At 39.2% G+C, this 20,577-nt stretch overlaps 1 protein-coding gene across 2 annotated transcripts in view; it reads right to left on the bottom strand.

The window, feature by feature from the left end:
* Nucleotides 1-15,008, bottom strand: part of DCP2 (decapping mRNA 2) — a 77,708-nt gene extending 62,700 nt beyond the window's left edge. For both annotated transcript variants that reach the window (XR_007156450.1, XM_047878966.1), the window contains exon 1: nt 14,791-15,008. Coding sequence is in view for 1 of the 2 variants with exons in the window: in XM_047878966.1 (XP_047734922.1) it covers nt 14,791-14,843 (53 nt within the window). In the remaining variant the exon portion in view is untranslated. The remainder of the gene's footprint in view (nt 1-14,790) is intronic.
* Between the last annotated feature and the right edge of the window lie 5,569 nt (nt 15,009-20,577).

Below are 20,577 nucleotides of genomic sequence, written 5' to 3'. Positions count from 1 at the left end.
TGCCCCAGCCCACAAGCAATGCCATCATGGTTAGAGGTGGCAGCAATAGTGTAACAGAGACCCACAGAGGCTATAACTCTAAGGCACAGGAAACTTTCTCTTGAATCGCAAGAGCTATGTGCTCCCAGGAGAGTAGGGCTAATGTTCACTGGTTTTTTTTCTTCTAACCTTCAGCCACTTGGTCTCAGACGTGAGCAGAGACACATGAAGTGTGTGCCAGAGTGGCTTCTGACTAAAGGACCAAAAGGGTAGACCTAAAGAGCCACTAAGTATCAGGGAAATAGCTAAAGAGAAGCAGCTCAGGAAAATGGCCCCAGGAAATTGTTTACAAACTGAGGCTCAATCCCAAACTGCACAAGCTTGGATTAGACTACGAATAGCAAACCACCAATTTTGTGAACTGAACTATATCAGACCACTGCCCACATCTAAGAATGACCACTGGGTCGTAAAACAGGATAAACAGCACTGCAAAAAACTAATTTTGTATCTGATTTTATTTAACTTAACACATCCCTAAAACACTCTAGACATTTATTATTTGCTCAGTTTGGGGCATTTTCTACTGACTTCCATTATGGAATTAACTCCATTCCCACTCCCATTCTACACACCCTTCTCATCTCTCCATCCACCCAACAAAACTGTATCACAATTTTGGTTAGGATGTCAACTTCAGCACTACTGACATTTTGAAGAAGAGACGTCTATGTTGAGAAGAGCTTTCCTGTGCACTGCATCATGTTCAGTGCATCCCTAGCCTCTACTCATTAGCACTCCCCACCAAAATATAACAGCTAAAAAGATCTCCAGGTAATGCAAATGTCCCCTAAAGGGGGGAAAATCATTCCCAGTGATAACCAGAGTTAGATGAGCACTCAGTCTTTACATTATTATGATTCTGTAAATGCAATTCACAATTAAGCCACGTGGTAAGCTAGGATTACTTTTTCTTTCCTGCACAATCCTTTGTTCTTCCCATAATTAATGTCTTATCATTGCATTTGCTTCATTTTCTCTATATCATCCCTATCACTAATTCAACCTTCCACTAGTTTCCTAAATTTTTTTCTCAAATGTTAATTCAGACACATCAGTTTCATCTCCAAGACTATCGTTGAGCCCTCTCACCTGTTCCAATCGGCTGCTTATCATCTACAGCTGATACACATCTATCATACTACCTGTCCTCTTACTAGCATCCTATGGTTCCCCATGCCTCTACCCTACAGAGTCCAGGATTCCTATATCCTGTCTTCCTCCTTAATTTTCTTTATTCTTTTCATGAAGTATACCTTCCCAAACCTTCTGAAGGAAGGATGCAAGGGGGATAAGTACTGAGATACTGTACATCTGAAAATATCGTTATCCTCAGAGCTGACAGGCTGGATAAAGAATTCTAGGCTGGAAATCATTTTGAAGACAGTGCTGTCTCCCATCTGCCTCCAATTTTGATGGTGAGAAGACAAAGCATTTCAGATTTGTCTGATGTATTTTTTTTTAAGTCTGGAAGCTTCTAGGTTCTTCCTTCTGTCCCCAGTATTACGAAATTTCCCAGCTGTCTATTTTTCATCTACTGCACTGGCCAATGAATGGACCTTGCTTCTTTGGAAATTCACATCCCTCAGTGCTGAAGGACCTCATGGACTGATCCTCATGATTCTTTACTCTCCTCTGATATTTCCTACCTTTGATTCCTCCTCTGCCCCCCACCCCAACCTTCTGAGGAACATTATTAACTGTATCTTGCAAACCATCTATTAAGATTGTTTCTGCTCTCATATTTTTAATTTCCAAATGCTATCTTTGTTTAAATTATGCTTTTATAGATTATCCTGTTATTCCATGATTGTAAAAATCTACCCCTCTAAGGAGATCAATATAGTTTAAATTTTCTTCTACCTGCATAGTTTGCTTGCTCCCAGTTGCTTTTCTTTTCTTTGAGCTTTAAACTCTACCTTTTAATGTTAAGAAGCCTATGTCAGATATCCATATTTAAGTGAAAGGCCACAAAGCTATTTAGAAGGCTTATCAAACTATAAGGCATCATTTAAGGTAAGTGATCAGGCTGAGCCATTTAATTGGGGAACCAATGTCAGTGTCATTAAGTCTTTCCTCACGAGCTAGTCAAATCACCTAAAGAATCTTCCAATGTCAGATTTGGGAGAGTAAAGGGCAAGCTGCCACATTCTAGGAGCAGAACAGAAGAAGGCCGAGGGCTTTCAGGATATATATGTGTATATATATGTACACAGGATATATAAGTTCACTTCTTTCATTTTTCAATATTCTTATTTTAGAATAGATTGACACCATTACACCACTCTCATTCGGGTCTATTAGATCTACTAAGTCATATACAGTATTCCTTTTTGCTTTATAGTTCCGAAATTTTGTTGCTCATCCTTTCACCCATTCTTCCTTTTCTTGTGGTTTTATGTACTTAAGAATTTTTAAACTTTACTCTTTTAGTGGAGTAGATGTCTATGTACAACCTACTATCTTTAAACAGAAATTTTCATTTCTAGTAAAGTTTCTAGACACTAACCACAATCTAAAATGTGGCAAAAAGTGCATAGCACAAAGAAATCCAATTTCATTCCCATCCCAACCCAGAAAAGCCCCAAGTGAAGAAAGGTCAACTGGAAAAGGGAGTTAAGAAAAAGGAGAAACATGCCAGGACATCCCACAGAGTGTGAAGCCTGCTTAAGATTCTCTTTCTCTCTCCCTCTGCCCCTCTCCTTCTCTCTCTCTCTCTCTCTCTCTCTCTCTCTCTCTCGGGAAAAAAAGAAAAAAAAAAAAAAAAGGCCTGAGTGTTTAAAAAAACAAAAATCATTAGAAGGGGCACCTGGGTGGCTCAGAGGGTTAAACATCCAACTCTTGATTTTAGCTGAGGTCATGACCTCACGGTTCATGGGTTAAAGCCTCAAGTAAAGAATCCCACGGGTACAGAGCCTTCTTGGAATTTTCTCTCTCTCACTCTCTCTCTGCCCCTTCCCTGCTTGCTCCCACATGCACATTCTCTCTCAAAATAAATAAATAAGCTTAAAAAAATTAGAGGATGCAGGAGCAGCAATCTGAAAAATAGGATAATGGAAAGTACCCAAGCTGGATAGTAAAAAAAGAAAAAATACAGGATAGGTTATGAGATCTCTTGGATAACATCAAGCGAACAAACATTTGTATTAGAAGGAGTCCCAAAAGGAGAGAAAGATGAACCCAAAGAGTTCTATACCACGACACATAATAATTAAAATGTCAAAGACTAAAAATTTTAAAAGTTTTAAAAGCAGAAAGAAAGAGGCAAATAGTCATGTACAAGGAATATCCCACAAATCTATCAGCTAATTTTCCAGCAAAAATTTTGCAGGCCAGAAAGGAGTGGCATGATATATTCAAAATGCTGAAAGGAAAGAACTGCAAAGAAGAATGATCTACCCAGCAAGATTACTATTCAGAATTGAAGAGGAGATAAACAGTTACCCACACAAAAGTGAAAGGAGTTCATCACCACTAAACCAGCCTTAAGGAACATTAAAGGGACTTCATTAAGTGGGAAATAAAAAGCTATAATTAAAAGAAAATTATGAATGGAAAAAAATTCATGAATAAAAGCTAATATACAATAAGGGTACTAAGCAATTATAAAGCTAATATGAAGGTTAAATGAAAGAAACAGTCAAATCAGTTATATCTAAACAATTAGTTAAGGTGACTCACAAAAAGATGTGAAATATGACAACATATACATAAAACATGGAGGGTTGGTAAAAATGAAATTCTTTTAGAATGTGTTCAAGTTTAAGTGACCATCAACTTTAATATAGACTGCTACATATTTAAGATGTTATATACTAACCTCACGGTAACTTCACACCAAAAACCTATAATAGATACACAAAAAATAAAAAAGCAAACCAAGTATAGCAGCAAAGAAACTCATCAATACAAGAGCAAAAGAAGAAAGGAACAGACAAGAACTACATAACCAGAAAACAAGTAACATCATGGCATAAGTATACACCTATTGACAATTACTTTAAAAATTTTTTTTTCAACGTTTTTATTTATTTTTGGGACAGAGAGAGACAGAGCATGAGCGGGGGAGGGGCAGAGAGAGAGGGAGACACAGAATCGGAAACAGGCTCCAGGCTCCGAGCCATCAGCCCAGAGCCCGACGCGGGGCTCGAACTCCCGGACCGCCAGATCGTGACCTGGCTGAAGTCGGACACTCAACCGACTGCGCCACCCAGGCGCCCCGACAATTACTTTAAATGTAAATGGTCTAAATGCTTCAAACAAAAGACACAGGGTGACAGAATGGACAAAAAACAAGACCCAGCAATAGGCCGTTTAGAAAAGATTCACCTCAGACCTTAAAGACACATACAGACTGAGTGATGAGATGGAAAAAGATATTCCATGCAGATGGAAGCAGCAAAAAAAAAAAAAAAAAAGAGAGAAGAAAAGAAACAAACAAAAACAAGAAAAACAAAACACCACCAGAGCAGCAATACTTATATTAAACAAAACAGATCTCAAAACAAATACTGTAACAAGAGCCAAAGGGAATTACTTAATGATAAAACGATCAATACAAAAAAGAGGATATGCAATTGTAAATATCTATGTACCCAACCCTGAAGCACCTAAATACATAAAACAATTATTAACAGACATAGAGAAAGAAACTGACAGTAATACAATAATAGCAGGGGACCTGAACACCCCACTTTAACATCAACTGATAGATCATCCAGACAAAGAAAATCAGTAAGGAAACATGTCTTTGACACGTTACACCAAATGGACTTAACAGATATATACAGAATATTCCATACTAAAACAACAGAATACACATTCTTTTCAAGTACACATGAAACATTCCCTGGGATGGATCACACATTAGGCTACAAAACAAGTGTCAGTAAATTTAAGAAGACTGACATCATATCATGCATCTTTTCCAACCACAACAGTATAAAACTAGAACTCAATTACAAGAAAAAAAAAAAAAAAGAAAAACACATGGGAACTAAACAACATGCTACTAAACAACCAATGGGCAAATGAAATTAAAGAGGAAATAAAAAAAATACATGGAGGCCAATGACAGTGAAAACACAACAGTCCAAAATCTTTGAGATGCAGCAAAAACAGCTGTAAGAAGGAAATTTATAGCAATACAGGTCTGCCTTAAGAAACAAGAAAAATCTCAAACAATCTTACACCTAAAGAAACTAAAAAAAGAACAGGCCAAAGTTAGTAGAAAAAAGGAAATAATAAAGATCAGAGCAGTAATAAATGATATAGAACCTAAAAAAAAAAAACAAAAAAAAAAACAACACAGAAAAGATCAATGAAACCAAGAGCTGGTTCTTTGAAAAGATAAACAATGATAAACCTTTAGCTAGACTCATCAAGAGAAAAAGAAAAAAGACCCAAGTAAAATAAATCAGAAACGAAAGAGAAGAATGGACACCACAGAAATACAAATGATTATAAGAAACTACTATAAAAAATTATATGCCAACAAATTTGACAACCTAGAAGAAATGGATAAATTCCTAGAAACATACAATTTTCTAAAAGTGAATCAGGAAGAAACAGAAAATCTGAATAGACTTGATTCCTAGTAACAAAACTGAATCAGTAATCAAAAAAACTCCCAACAAACAAAAGTCCAGGACCAGATGGATTCACAAGTGAATGCCACCAAACATTTAAAGAGTTAATACCTATTCGCCTCAAACCATTCCAAAAAGTGCAACAGGAAACAAAACTTCCAAGTACATTCTCCAAGGCCAGCATTACACTGATACCAAAACTAGACAAAGACACTACAAAAGAAGAAAACTACAGGCCCAATATCCCTGATAAACACTGATGTAAAAAACCTCAACAAAACATGAGCAAACTGCATGCAACAATATATTAAAAGGATCAGTCACTACTATCAATTGAGATTTATTCCTGGGATGCTAAGATGGGTCAATATACACAAATCAATCAAGATACACTGCATTAATATAATGGAGAATAAAAATCATATGAGCATCTCAACAGATAAAAAAAAAAAATTTGGCAAAATTCAACATCCGATCATGATAAAAACTCTCAAAACAGGGGCACCTGGGTGGCTCAGTTGGTTAAGCGACCAACTTCGGCTCAGGTTATAATCTCGTGGTTCGTGAGTTCGAGCCCCATGTTGGGCTCTGTGCTGACAGTTCAGAGCCTGAAGCTTGCTTCAGATTCTGTGTCTCCCTCTCTGCTCCTCCCCTGCTCACACTCTGTCTCTCTCTCTCTCTCTCTCAAAAATAAACATTAAAAATTTTTTTAAAAAATCTCAAAATAGTGGGTTTAGAAAAAGCATACCTCAACATAATAAAGACCACATATAACAAACCCACAGCTAACATCATACTCAATGGTGAAAAACTGACAGCTTTTCTTCTAGTATCAGGCACACAAGACAAGGATATGTCCATTCTTGCCACTTACTCAACATAGTACTGAAAGGCTTAGCTGCAGCAGATAAGAAAAAGAAATAAAAAGGCATCAAAATTGCTAAGAAAGAAGTAAAACTGTCACTGTGTGCAGATACGATACTATACACAAAAAACTAAAAATTCCACACAAAAAAAGACTATTAGAAATAATGAATGAATTCAGCAAAGTTACAGGATACAAAATTAATATACAGTAATCTATTGCATTTCTATACACCAATAATGAAGTAGAATAACAAGACAAGCTCATTTACAACTGCACCAAAAAAGAATAAATTATCTAGGAATAAACTTAACCAAGGAGGTAAAAGACCTATAATCTGAAAACTATAAAACAATGATGAAAAAAATTGAAGACAACACAAATGGAAAGACATTCCATGCTCATGGATTACAAGAATATTGTTAAAATGTCCATACTGCCCAAAGCAATCTACAGATTTAACGCAACTCCTACCAAAATACCAATAGCATTTTTTACAGAAGTAGAACAAATAATTCTAACATTTGTATGGAACTACGAAAGACCCCAAATAGCCAAAGCTTTCTTGATAAAGAATACAGACGGAGGTATCACAATCCCAGATTTCAAGATATAACACAAAGCTATAATCAAAATAGTACAGGACTGGGGTGTCTGGGTGGCTCATTTGGTTGAGAATCTTACTCGTGATTTCAGTTCACGTCATGATCCCAGGGTTATGGGCTCCACACTGAGTGGAATTCTCTCTCTCCTCTGTCCCTCTCCCCCACTCGCACTATGGTACTACACAAAAATAGACATGCAGATCAATGGAACAGAGAGCCCAGAAATAAACCCACGTTTCTGTGGCCAATTAATCTACAACAAAGGATCCAAGAACACATACGGGGAAAAGATCGTCTCTTCAATACATGGTGCAGGTAAAACTGGACATCCAACTGCAAAAGAATGAAACTGGACCACTTTCTAACACCACACACATAAATAAACTCAAAATGGACTAAAGATCTAAATGTAAAACATGAAACCATAAAACTCCCGGAAGAAAACATAGGCAGTAATTTCTTTGACATCCAACTTAGCAACATTTTTCTGGGTATGTCTGTTCAGGAAAGAAAACAGAAGCAAAAAATAAACCATTGGGACTATGCCAAAATAAAAAGCTTTAGCACAGCAAAGGAACCATCAACAAAACAACAATGCAACCTATTAAATGGAAGAAGATATTCCCAAATGATATATCCAATAAAGGGTTAATAGACAAAATATATAAAGAACTTACACAACATCAAAAAACAAATAATCCAATTAAAAACAACAGAGGACTTGAATAGGTATTTTTCCATAGACATACAGATGGCAAAGAGACACATGAAAAGATGCTCAACATCACTAATTACCAGGGAAATGCAAATCAAAACCATGAGATATCATCTCATACCTGAGATAGTATGAGATCTCACAATGGCCACAACCAAAGGATAAGAAATAATAACTGTTGGCAAGGAGAAAAAGAAACCCATGTGATTGTTGGTGAGAATTTACCTTGGTGCAGCCACTGTGGAAAACAATATCAAGAGTTCTCAAAAAATTAAAAAACAGAAATACGATATGATCTGTTAATTCCACTACTGGATATTAACCGAAAGAAAACAAAAACACTAATTCAAGAAGATATACACACCCCTATGTTTATTGCAGCATTATTTACAATAGCCAAGATACAGAAGCAACCTAAGTGTCCATCAATAAATGAATGGATAAAGATACATAGATAGATAGATAGATATAGATACATATATACACAGTGGAGTATCACTGAGTCATAAAAAAGAATAAGAACTTGCCATTTGAGAAAACATGGATGCACCTAGAGAGTATTACACCAAGTGAAGTAAGTGAGAGAAAGACACATACCAAATGATTTCACTCATGTCTGGTATATAAAAACAAACAAACAAAACAAATGAGCCAACAAAACAGAAACAGACCCATAAATACAGAGAATAAACTGATGCTTGTCAGAGGAGAGGGGATTACAGGGATGGGCAAAATGGGTGAAAGGAGAGGGAGATACACGCCTCCAATTTAGAAAGAGTCAATCACAGAGACAAAAGGTATGGCATAGGAAATATGGTCAATGGTATTTTAATAGCATTGTATGGTGACAGATGGTGGCTAGACTTGGGAGCATAGCATAACAGAGCTGCCAAATCACTTACGTTGTACATTTGAAACTAATGTAACCTTATGTCATATACTTCAATTTTTAAAAAGGGAAAAGGGAACAGCAAGGTCTACTTATGTAATAGAAGAATGTCTACTCTTCTTTCACTCCTTTAAAGGAGTCAGGAGTTTCTCCTACAAAAGAGCGGGGGAAGGAGGAAGAATACCCAAGGCTCTTTCCTAACTTTAGCAGACAGGTTTGGGTGATGGCATCCCAAAGCAAAACTCCCACACACTGGTTTAAGGATCCCCAATGTAAGAGCTAGCACCCTATCTACTCACATAAAAGAGAAGCCTGTCAATAAATAAGCTCCTATATACCCTCATCTTAAATATGAAACAGTAACAAAAATCAGCCAACATCTAAGGAAAATCTGGCGCATGACAAAGAAAAACATGTATTGAAAAACTGGCCCTGGAGGCACCTAAGTGGCTCAGTCAGTTAAGGGTCAGACTCTTGACCTTAGCTCAGGTCTCAATCTCAAGGTCATGAGTTCAGGCCACGCATTGGGCTCCACCCTGGGTGTGAAGCCTACTTTAAAAAAAAAAAAAAAGGCCCGGAAGTTGAAGTTATCCCCTACAACCTAGGTACTCAAAGTGTGGACCCCGGACCACGACCACCTGGGAGCATACGTGTGAGAAGAGAAACAGGCATTTTAGTCCTATAAGGACTCAGAAGTTTACTTCCTAATGATCCTCTCAAAGGAAATTACTTTTCAACGTGCACCAGCAAAATAAGAATGAAAACCAAGAAAGCATAAAACATGAAATTTAAGAGATAATAAATGCAACCTGGGAGAGCTTTGAAAAGAATTCTAGTAGGCCAGTAGTTTGGCAAATCTAGGGTACAACCAGTTTAGATTGGGCTAGAAGGGTGGAGGTCTCCAAGAGGGCACTCTCCAGGAAAAAAGAATTTTGTAGAATAGACAGTATGACTGAGGGTAAGACCGAGGCTATAATAAAGGAGCAGACAAGAATGGAGAGGAGGAAGCTATTCTGGTTGTGCTGGGGAAGAAAGGAAAATGTACAAGAGAATCATAATCCAAGTATGAAGCAAAAAGCCGAAAGTAGAATAAAAAGACAATCAAAAAGAAAAAAGAAGGACTTCAAGAAATGCCAGAAGGGCACCTGCCTGGTTCAGTCAGTGCAGCATGTGACTCCTAATCTAGGGATTATAAATTCAAGACCCATTTATAAATTGGGTGTAGAGATTACTCAAAAATAAAATCTTAAATAAACAAATAAATAAGGAATAGCCAGAAATGAGAGAATTATGAAGAAAGCACATGCTTCTTTCTCCAAAAGACAAAACTGTAAAAGGCAGCATTTTGACCAATTAGTAGGATGTAAGAAAGGAGAATTCATTCTGGCATTCCCTTTCAACACCCTTACAAAAGGATCCTGACTATGGCTAGAGGGAAAAAAACAAAATCCTAGCCATTGTAAACCTGCCTCTACTGTGAAAAATACGTACATAGCAATTCCATATAACAAATGCTATTATTCTTGTTCAGCTTTTGCAATCAACCAACAGTAAAACGTGTAACAGCCCTCGCAAGGTTACAAAATGGAATGTAAATATTGTGTGATGCTCTCAACCCTTATCACCTAATATCTACCAAGGTGCACTAAATCCTCAATTTAACATACGATGTTGAAAAAACAAACTGGTGCAAGTATATTTTAAAATACTGAAGTATCTATCAGAAGAATTTACCACAAAACAGGTAAAAACCCAGGGAGCAGGAGTGAGATAAAAAGGGGCCGGGAAGGAGGCTGTTGCATTTCTTTCATAACTTCACCTGTACTCTTCGATTTTTTTTTTTAACCTTACTCATGAGCACATCTTTTTAATAGCTAAAAGCTAACTTTTTTTTTTTAATTTTTTTTTTCAACATTTATTTATTTTTGGGACAGAGAGAGACAGAGCATGAACGGGGGAGGGGCAGAGAGAGGGAGACACAGAATCGGAAACAGGCTCCAGGCTCTGAGCCATCAGCCCAGAGCCCGACGCGGGGCTCAAACTCACGGACCACAAGATCGTGACCTGGCTGAAGTCGGATGCTTAACCGAGTGTGCCACCCAGGCGCCCCAAAAGCTAACTTCTTTAAGAAATTTTAGGGGCACCTGGGTGGCTCAGTGGGTTAAGCGTCCAACTCTCAATCCTGCTCAGGTCACGATCTCATGGTTTGTAGGCTTGAGCCCCACATCGGTCACATGCTGACAGTACAACGCCTGCTTGGGATTCTCTCTCTCCCTCTCTCTGCCTCTCTCCCCAACTGGTTCTCTCTCTCAAAATAAATTTTTTTTTCTTAAAAAGAAACTTTGTAAGACAAAGGAAACTTTAATAGATGAAAATTACACTTTCATAATTTCATCCTGTACATGGTTTTCCTGTTTTAAAGATTTAAAAGTGTGTGCAGGGGCACCTGGCTGGCTCAGTGGGAAGAGCATGTGACTCTTGATCTTGGGGTCATGAGTTCTACATGTGGATGTAGAGATTACTAAAAAAATAATAAAGTAAAATAAAAATAAAATAAAAATATGTTATATATAACTAGTATACAGTATACTACAATATACAGTAAAAGCTGAAATAAAATGCTTTCCACAGTAATTATGGGACCTCACAAAATGTCATCTTTTCAGTTTTCCTACAAATGGAATATCAGCAGAACTACAATTAGTACAAAACTGTTGCAGTAGAATTGAACACTAAAATGGCAAGCTGAAGATGAGCATGAAGTATTTGATTAGCTTACACAATTACCAAAATAGCAGCAACATTAGTTGCCAGAAAATACCTTTCTCCTTTTAACACTGGAGTGGCCTGACCATTTAATTCTTAAAGGGGCTCTAAAAAAAACTCCAAGCATTTCTTTAAAACAGAAACACCTTAAGCTGTAGATTTCAGTTTTTACTTGAAAAACATGCTCTTCAAGCCTTTAGTAAGCTAATTTAAATGGTATTGAAAAATTCTTGGACTTTTAATGTCAAATGCACTTTTAATGGTGCAAGAGGCAAATGTCACCACAAAATGGGGCAGATCTACTTTTTACATACACGTTTACTAGAATGTTCACTGGAACACTTAGACAACAGTCTTTCCTTCCTCTCTTCTAATTTCATTCTACCTAGAAATAACCAGTGTTATCAGTTTGATTGATTTTCCCAGACTTCTTGTGTGTGTGCGCACACACACACACACAAACATACATAAGACATTAAAACATTTCTTTTAAAAAAAGATATCAAATGACTAAGTGTTATGCTCAATAGTATACTGCATACATCATTTCAAGATACAAATATTTTCCCTCAGCTTACTGTTTACCTTAGGAATTTCTAATGGCTGCACAGTATCCCAGTAAATGAAATGTTGCATATGAAATCACTGCAAAAATAACATTCCATGTCCTAGGTTATAAGCAGCCTAATGGTTACAAAGTCATATCTTGAAAATGTAAGTCTCCTGCTCTAATTTTTCACATCAAAATCAATCTATACATTTCTCCAAAAGTTACTAATATATGGTCAACGACTGAAGTAGGCAAGATTTGCAAGAATATGTAACTTATCAAAAATTGACAACACAAAACAAACAAAAAGCCTCTTAAATACAATACTAAACACTATAATTGGGGAAAACATAAAAGGGAGTAAAAACAAAAAGGGTCAAGACCAAACTCATAAATCAAGATGTACTTAAAACAGCAAAGGAGCCAGAAAAATTAACCTTTTTCCACTTAAGCTTTATGTTTAAAGAAATTAAACAAATTCTAAGTATAAATTTGTCTCTAAAAAAGCCCCAAATCAAAAAAGCCTGAATTGTTAACATTAAACATCTTTAATCAACAAAAACATTAAAATATTAACATTAAAATGTCATTATTTTAAAACTCAGAGTTTTAAGAAATGGTTATTTGGTTTATTAGTTTGTCAGGTAGTTAGCCCTAGTTTTTAAACATACAATCCTCATTTATATAACCAAAACACAGTAATTGCAAAAAAGTTACTCTCATTTCTTGAAGAAAAAGTTACTCTATTCCAAAAAAATCTGTATAAAATTGCTTAAATACACTCACTGGAAAACCTAGTAAGAATCTTTAACATTCATCAGATGTTTAACGTATTGTTTACAAAACACAACAATTATTTGTTATTATATTTAATCCTCCGTAGTATCCAAAATAAACCCATACTAGTAGAAAGATTACTTTATTAAAATGTATAAGATTACCCATCTTTTTCTTTAATGTGTATCCCTATAAACCCTACATAATTCTTGCTCACCTTTTCAAATACGTACTCATTTTACTTTTTTTTCTAACTAGAAAACACACATCCTTTTAAAAAATCTTGGAAACAACAAGAAAAATCATACTCTCACTTCTTGTACATGTTCGTCCATTTATCCACACACATATACATCAAATATTTTTAATTTTTTTTAATGTCTATTTATTTTTGAGAGAGAGACCATGAGTGGGGGAAGAAGGGAGAGAGGGAAACAGAATCCGAAGCAGGCTCCAGGCTCTGAGCTGTCAGCACAGAGCCTGACATGGGGCTCGAATCCATGAACCAAGAGATCATGACCTGAGCCACCCAGGCGCCCCTCAAATCTCTTTTTTTCTTATGAAATTTGGGATCATAGAAAATAAGCACATTTTAAGTGGTTCATTTGAAGCGATCATATTCCAAAAATTATAATCATACCATCACCAAAGAAGTACAGTGACATTCTTATTAGTTGCAAAATTAGTCTATTTACTTATCTACGTGTACTTTTGTGAGGTTTAAAATGTTAGACTTGATTTTCTGTAAGGCCTACCTGGCATAGGAGAAACAGTACAGGCACTGATTGTAGAGAAAAAGATCTAGGTTTCAAATCCTGATTTTCTGAATTACAAGAAACGTGATCTTGTGTAGATTACAAACCAAGTCTGTTTGTCAGATGAAAATGTAAAGAACTGCACCTACCAGAGTTGTTTCCAGGATTAAATAAAATGATGAGAAAGGAGCACCCAGTGCCTGGCACACAACAGTACCTCCACAAGTGTGTTCTTTCTTTCCCATTTAAAAAAAAAAAAAAGAAGAAGAAGGAAAAAAAGCGTGAATGTGACACAACTATTAAAAGTCAGAATTCTGGACATAAATACAGTAAACACATGAAAAGATGTTCATCTTTGAACTTGAAAAGATGTTTTGTTTTGTTTTTTATCAGAGCCTTTTACTCACTTGTAATTTATCTCACAATCCACTTAGCCGGCGACAACCCAGGGTGTTACTGTACGAAAAATTTTACTTCGGGAAAAGAAAATATTTTAAGTCCATTTTACAATTTTCGCTATCTGAAATTATAGCTAACAACAGGAAGAATGCAAAAAAATTTCTTTTGTAAAAGTATACGAGTTAAAATCCTGCAGCTGAGAATCTCCTTCAAGGAAAATTGAAGAATGAAAAGAAAAGCAACTCTAGGCTTTTTCCCCCTTCCAACGGTAAGTTTGGGGATAAACAAGGGAGTAATTCTTTAGAGCAATTTAGAAAATGCCAGGGACGTGGAAGAACACACGAGCGAAAGGGTAAGTTTGAAACTGCTCCCAGCGTAGGTCCGGGGGCGTGGGACGAAGATTCAAAACTTTGGGGTCTTTCGACAGAATTGAGGAATAAGACGGAGGGGGGTCGGGGGGAGCGGTTCTATAAAAGTCAAAGGCAGAAAAAAACAATGGGAGGGGGAAGAGGCAGCCGAAAAACGCTCAAGACCCAGACTTTGGCGCAGCGGCTTCACTTTCAGGAAAGCAAAAGAGTTAGGAACTAAGAAAATGAGGAAATTCCGGTGCTCCGCAAGAAGGACGGAGGGGCCGTGAGAAACCGGGAGGCTGCGGGTGAAAGACCGGGTGGTGTCTTGGGAGAGAAGGGTCGACCCGGGAAAGCGAGCAGCGACGGGACCGGAAAGCGAGAACAAGGATGCGGCCGGGGGGGAGGGGGCGCGGAGGCCTCCGGGGTCGACCAACGTGACAGAAAACGAGGAGGGGACTCTGGGGGCCGTGGCAGCAAGGGGCGACGTGGTACCTGCAGAGATCGTCCAGGACGCTGCCGGGAATCTCCACCCGTTTGGTCTCCATGATGAGAACCCACAGCAGGAGCAGTGCATCCCGGCTCCGCGCGGCCGGGGACCAAGGGTACGGCACGGAGACTCCGGCTCGCCGGAAAGCGGGCAGCGGCGGCGGCAGCGGCTCCAGCAAAGAGAGGGGGAAGGGGCGGGACCCGCTCACTTCCGTCCCGCTCCCTCAGCCCAGAACCCCGAGCTTGGGCCAGAGCGCGGGGCGGAGCCCCGGGAGTCACGCCCCTGCTCTGCTTGAAATGTCCAATGGGAAGCTGTAGAATTGGGAGGCTGAGCAAGCTAAGCCAATGAAATGTTTGTTTATTGGTCTGTCGTCTCCAATCCGTCTTCAAGCTGCTCAGTTGCTACTCAGAAAACCAACTTCCCGCCGCCTGTGATTGAGCCCTGGGGTGGCTACGCGCATGCGCACCATGCCTCCTTTGCACTATAGAAAGTCCAGAGTATTCAGGTCTTGCTGGTAGACTCGGAGACTACATCCTAGGGTTTGGCGTGGTGTAAATGTCCTCTTGGTGACCAAGCAGGCGCACGTACCTCTTCAGGGCAGACGCCGGCGGCGCATCCTGCGTAAGTGTGCACTTGGAATTCCTGTCACCAAGTATCCTGCACACTCATTGTCGTCCCATCGCCTCCAGGCCAAGGGCTGTGCCTCTTAACTACAAACACCGGTTGTCTTTTGTGTGTGTGTGGTGGCTTACCTCTGCCTTTCCTCAAAGGACCCAGACAGAACTTTATCCTACTATCTGACACCTAGTGAGATCTGAGAAAATATTGATTGAACCTGAACTTGGGAATCTTCATTCTACCTCCTACACATACTCCAATCTACTAGCCCTCACTGATTCCTCATCTTACTTAATAGAGCCCAATCCATTTAGGATCTTGCAGAAAAAAATCTAGATTCATCATTCTTTAACTTCCTCCTTTTACATCAGACTCACAGCCACACAAACGCACCCCTCAGTCACAACTTTAATTCATTCTGATGAGGGAGCATGGGGCAAGCTGAGGGCCAAGTCAGGCTAACAGCAGAGCACCCCCCAACCCTGGAGGTGGGATATGCGTGATATTCCTCAGACACTCCTGCCTGCCCAAGAACAGGGAAAAGGAAAGAAAGCAAATGGCTGACTGGTAGAGATCACAGTCATGCAGGACAGGAGTCTCCTTAAGTTTACAGATAACTTAGTAAACTCCAAGAAAAAGGCAATCTTATTCATAGCCTAATCTCCAGAAACCTATAGATTCTGTTTCCTGGAGCCCTAATATCACCCTCATCAAGATGTAAGGGGCTTTGGGATGCCTGGGCAGTTCAGTCACTCAAGCATCCGACTTCGGCTCAGGTCATGATCTCTGGGTTTGTAAGTTCAAGCCCTGTGTTGGGCTCTGTGCTGACAGCTCAGAGCCTGGAGCCTGCTTCAGATTCCTTGTCTCCCTCTCTCTCTGCCCCTCCCCGTCGTGCTCTCTCAAAATAAATAAATAAATAATTTAAGAAAAGATGTAGGGGGGTTTAAGTGCTTACCATGGCGATGTGGGAAACAAGGGCAAATGAAAAATTAAATTCCCTTCCTGCCTACAGCCCATTGACAAGTCCTTGAAACAGGCAGAGTGACCTTCCTCGAGGAGCTCAGCTGCCTCGATGATGACACTTTGCTAGGGCCGAAAGGGAATCTTGGCTTAACATTGTCCTAACCCCTTGAGGATCCTGTGAGTCTCCTTAAACACATAAAAACTCCTTTGGAAACTTCCTTTATCTCTACCCCCATTCCCCCAACCTCTCCACCCCCCGCAAGATATATGCTGGCAATCATGCTCCAGGCTTATGGCCCCCTGATATACATCTGAAGGGTCTCATGACTGATGTTTTACTAAACAGTAATAAATGATGTTTTTCTAACAAGAGCTAGCTCCTCAAAGTCCTGGAAACAAACCTTTCTTCCAAAATTCCTTAGAAACTTATGCTGTCCCTAACCCCCTCCTAACCTGAAGAAATATTACCAGTCACTCTTCACAACCCCAGTGCAGCTCTTTCTGCCCATGGGTCCTGTCCCCATGCTTTAATGAAATCACCTTTTTGCACCAAGGACATCTTCAAGAATTCTTTCCTGACCATCAGCCCTGAACCACACCGTCACCCCAAAACCCCATCAGTTCTACCATTTAATCTCTTATCTTTTTCTTAATTTCTGTCCAAATGCCCACTCTTTATATCAGATGCCCATTATTTCTCCTCACTAGTGCAAGAACTACCTAACCAGTACCTCTGCCTCCATTCTTGGCCTGCACAACTGCCCACGTTTAATTTTCTTTTGTTCCAAAACTATTATCTTCTAATAGCTCTCCTACATCAGCTTCTGATGTATACTCAAGGCCAAACTTGACTTAAGAGCCCTGTTACCACCTATTTTACTCTGCTGTTTTCCATCTGTCTTTTTGCTCCTTATTGGAGAACTCAAATTTATCTTCCAGTGGCCTATACCATTTTCACTTTTCTATAGTTCTCTTTTGTTCTTCAACTGTCTCTTCATTATGGTGTCATAGCCTGATTTATCGATTTCTTATCCCTATGAGGATACTAACAATACATTTAAAACTTTTTTTTTAATGATTATTTTTGAGACAGAGTGCGAGTGGGGGAAGGGCAGAGAGAGAGGGAGACACAGAATCTAAATCAGGCCCCAGGCTCTGAGCTGGCAGAACAGAGGCGGACGCAGGGCTCAGACCCAGGAACCATGAGATCATGACCTGAGCCAAAATCAGACGCTTAACCAACTGAGCCACCCAAGTGCCCCTAACAGTACATTTTTAAAGTTTTCTTCTTCCTGAATAGCCTCTTATTCCTCTTAGCTGCTTTTTGCTATTAATTTGGTCTCCATCTATCATATTGGAAGTTTCCTGGTGGTCCTCAACTATTCACTCATACTTAAGCATACATAACTAAAAAACCAGAGTTAAGTGCTATAATGTAGATGGAACTTGTTTCCTGAGAGCTTCACCGTGGGGTGATCTGGCTGGGCTGTTAGCTGGGAGCACATGGCATCAGCATCTGTAGGTCATTCTTTCCAGCTGATCAAATTCTCTAAAGAGAAAATCCTTCCAGACCAAGCTGAAAGTGTTCTGGGAGTCAAATAGGGGAGCACAGACAGAACTATTCTATTTGCTTTATTCAATCCCCTTGGCACACTACATGTCTTAGTTTGGGTTTCCTAAGAAGCAGACCCCGGGACAAGGATTTGAGTGCAAGTAGTTTATGTGGGAGGTGATCCAGGAAAGAATGGTAGTAGAGTAGGAAAGTGAGTCAGGAAGCAAAGAAAGCCAAAAAAATGGATTATCAAGGAAGTTAGCCCTGTGTGTAACTGGAGCTGATCCCGCTGGAGAATTCTGGAGGCCAGGGTAAAACACATGCTGCGGAGTTATCCTACCCAAGGGATGAGGAAGATGGGATATTTATATACTAACTTTCGTCAGTCCTTGGTTAAGGCATGCTCCTGGAGCCTGTACGCCAGCCTGCCACATGCACAGCAAGGCAGCCTCTGGTGGCCAGAAAAAGCCTTCCGGCAAAAGAAATGCAGATGATAGCTGATGGAAGTCCAGGCAGCATGGTGTAATGGATTGCTAAGGGGAAGGGGGAGCTTTTTCAATAGTTCTATTTTGCTGGATATGCATTCTATATGTCCTAACTGAACTTCTTTTCTATGTAGGGGGTATCTTAGTGGCTGTTTTTCTTAGGTGTTATTTGAAGCTCAAGTCTGGTTTTTAGACTACACTAAATGATGGCAGTGAAGCAATAGTGGAAGACCAAGTGATGTTTTTTCCCCAGGGGTCAATGTTAAAGATCCAAAGAAGCAGGCTACTGGGCACTTGCTAAAGGACCTGGAGGAAGCCTTCCTGCTCCCTTATTTCTTTGAAGTCTCAGCTCAGGGGCAGATATGCAACTCTATTTTTTTTTTAAGCTCTGAGGGGCTTGCAAGTCCCCAAACTTCCAAATAGTGCTAAGCCAATCTCCCCACTGAGAATTCCACAGATGTCTGGGGGCATCTTCCAAGCTACTTTCCTGTCCATTTACCATCCCACCACTGCTTCCTCACCCACACACACATCTAGGAGCCGGACGGGTGCACAGTAGAGCAGCCCTTATGGCAGTCCCCTGAGCCGTGACTCCCAAAGAATTCAAGGCCTCATTCAAACCCAACCATCCACAGGCCCAGCAGCCCGTCGCTTGAGAAAGGCAGATAAAGTGGAGTTTGGAATTAAGACAAAGGGAGATGCTGGGGTTCTTATGTTATAATACTGATACAATCTTAAAATAATTGAGCCAATCAAAACCTTTACTGTTTTAAAATATGCTATCTCATTTAGTCTTTCTAACTACATGGGATAGGCAAAGAGATTAATGAGGCTTATAGAGATTAAATGATTAAATGACAGTATGAAATGGAGCCAGGACTAGAATTCAGTTCTTCTGAACTCAGGAATTCTGCTTTAGGGAGAATGACACAATAATAATTACTATTAATGTCTCTGCAGCATGTTATAGTATAATATTTTTTTAAATGCAATAATCCTTACAACAAAACAAGTTGTCATCAAATTCTTTTAAAAAATATGTAAGGGGCGCCTGGGTGGCGCAGTCGGTTAAGCGTCCGACTTCAGCCAGGTCATGATCTCGCGGTCCGTGAGTTCGAGCCCCGCGTCGGGCTCTGGGCTGACAGCTCAGAGCCTGGAGCCTGTTTCCGATTCTGTGTCTCCCTCTCTCTCTGCCCCTCCCCCGTTCATGCTCTGTCTCTCTCTGTCCCAAAAATAAATAAACGTTGAAAAAAATTTTTAAAAAAAATAAAAAATATGTAATATGCTTACTGACCTTCTTTTAAATTAAATGAGATTAAGTTGGGAATGCACGCTGGTGCAGCCACTCTGGAAAACAGTATGGAGGTTCCTCAAAAAATTAAAAATAAAACTACCCTAATTACACTACTAGGCATTTATCCATGGGATACAGGTGTGCTGTTTTGAAGGGACATATGCACTCCCATGTTTATAGCAGCACTATCAACAATAGCCAAAGTATGGAAAGAGCCCCAATGTCCATCAATGGATGAATGGATAAAGAAGAATGGATAAACAATGGAGTACTACTCAGCAATCAAAAAGAATGAAATCTTGCCATTTGCAACTACGTGGATGGAACTGGAGGGTATTATGCTAAGTGAAATTAGTCAGTCAGAAAGACAAAAATCATATGACGTCACTCATATGAGGACTTTAAGAGACAAAACAGATGAACATAAGGGAAGGGAAACAAAAATAATATAAAAACAGGGAGGGGGACAAAACAGCAGAGACTCATGGAGAACAAACTGAGGGTTACTGGAGGGGTTATGGAAGGGGAGATGGGCTAAATGGGTAAGGGGCACTAAGGAATCTACTCCTGAAATCATTGTTGCACTATATGCTAACTAATTTGGATGTAAATTTTAAAAATAAAAAATTAAATTAAAAATTAATTAATTAAATGAGATTAAATTAAGTCTGTCAAAGCCTTTTCACATCCCTTCAAAGTTTTTTTTTAATTTATTTTCCAGCTATATTGAGGTGTGATTGACAAATAAAAATTGTACATATTTAAGGTGTTGTCCTAGTCCATTCAGGCTACTATGACAAAAATGCCATCAATTGCGTGGCTGATAAACAACACACATTTATTTCTCATAATTCTGGAGGCTGGGAAGTTCGAGATCATG

Source organism: Prionailurus viverrinus, chromosome A1, assembly GCF_022837055.1.
Source record: "Prionailurus viverrinus isolate Anna chromosome A1, UM_Priviv_1.0, whole genome shotgun sequence".
In the NCBI taxonomy this organism is placed as follows: Eukaryota; Metazoa; Chordata; class Mammalia; order Carnivora; family Felidae; genus Prionailurus; species Prionailurus viverrinus.
The sequence above is the reverse complement of the archived record's forward strand: the minus strand, read 5'-3'. Positions and strand labels throughout refer to the sequence as shown.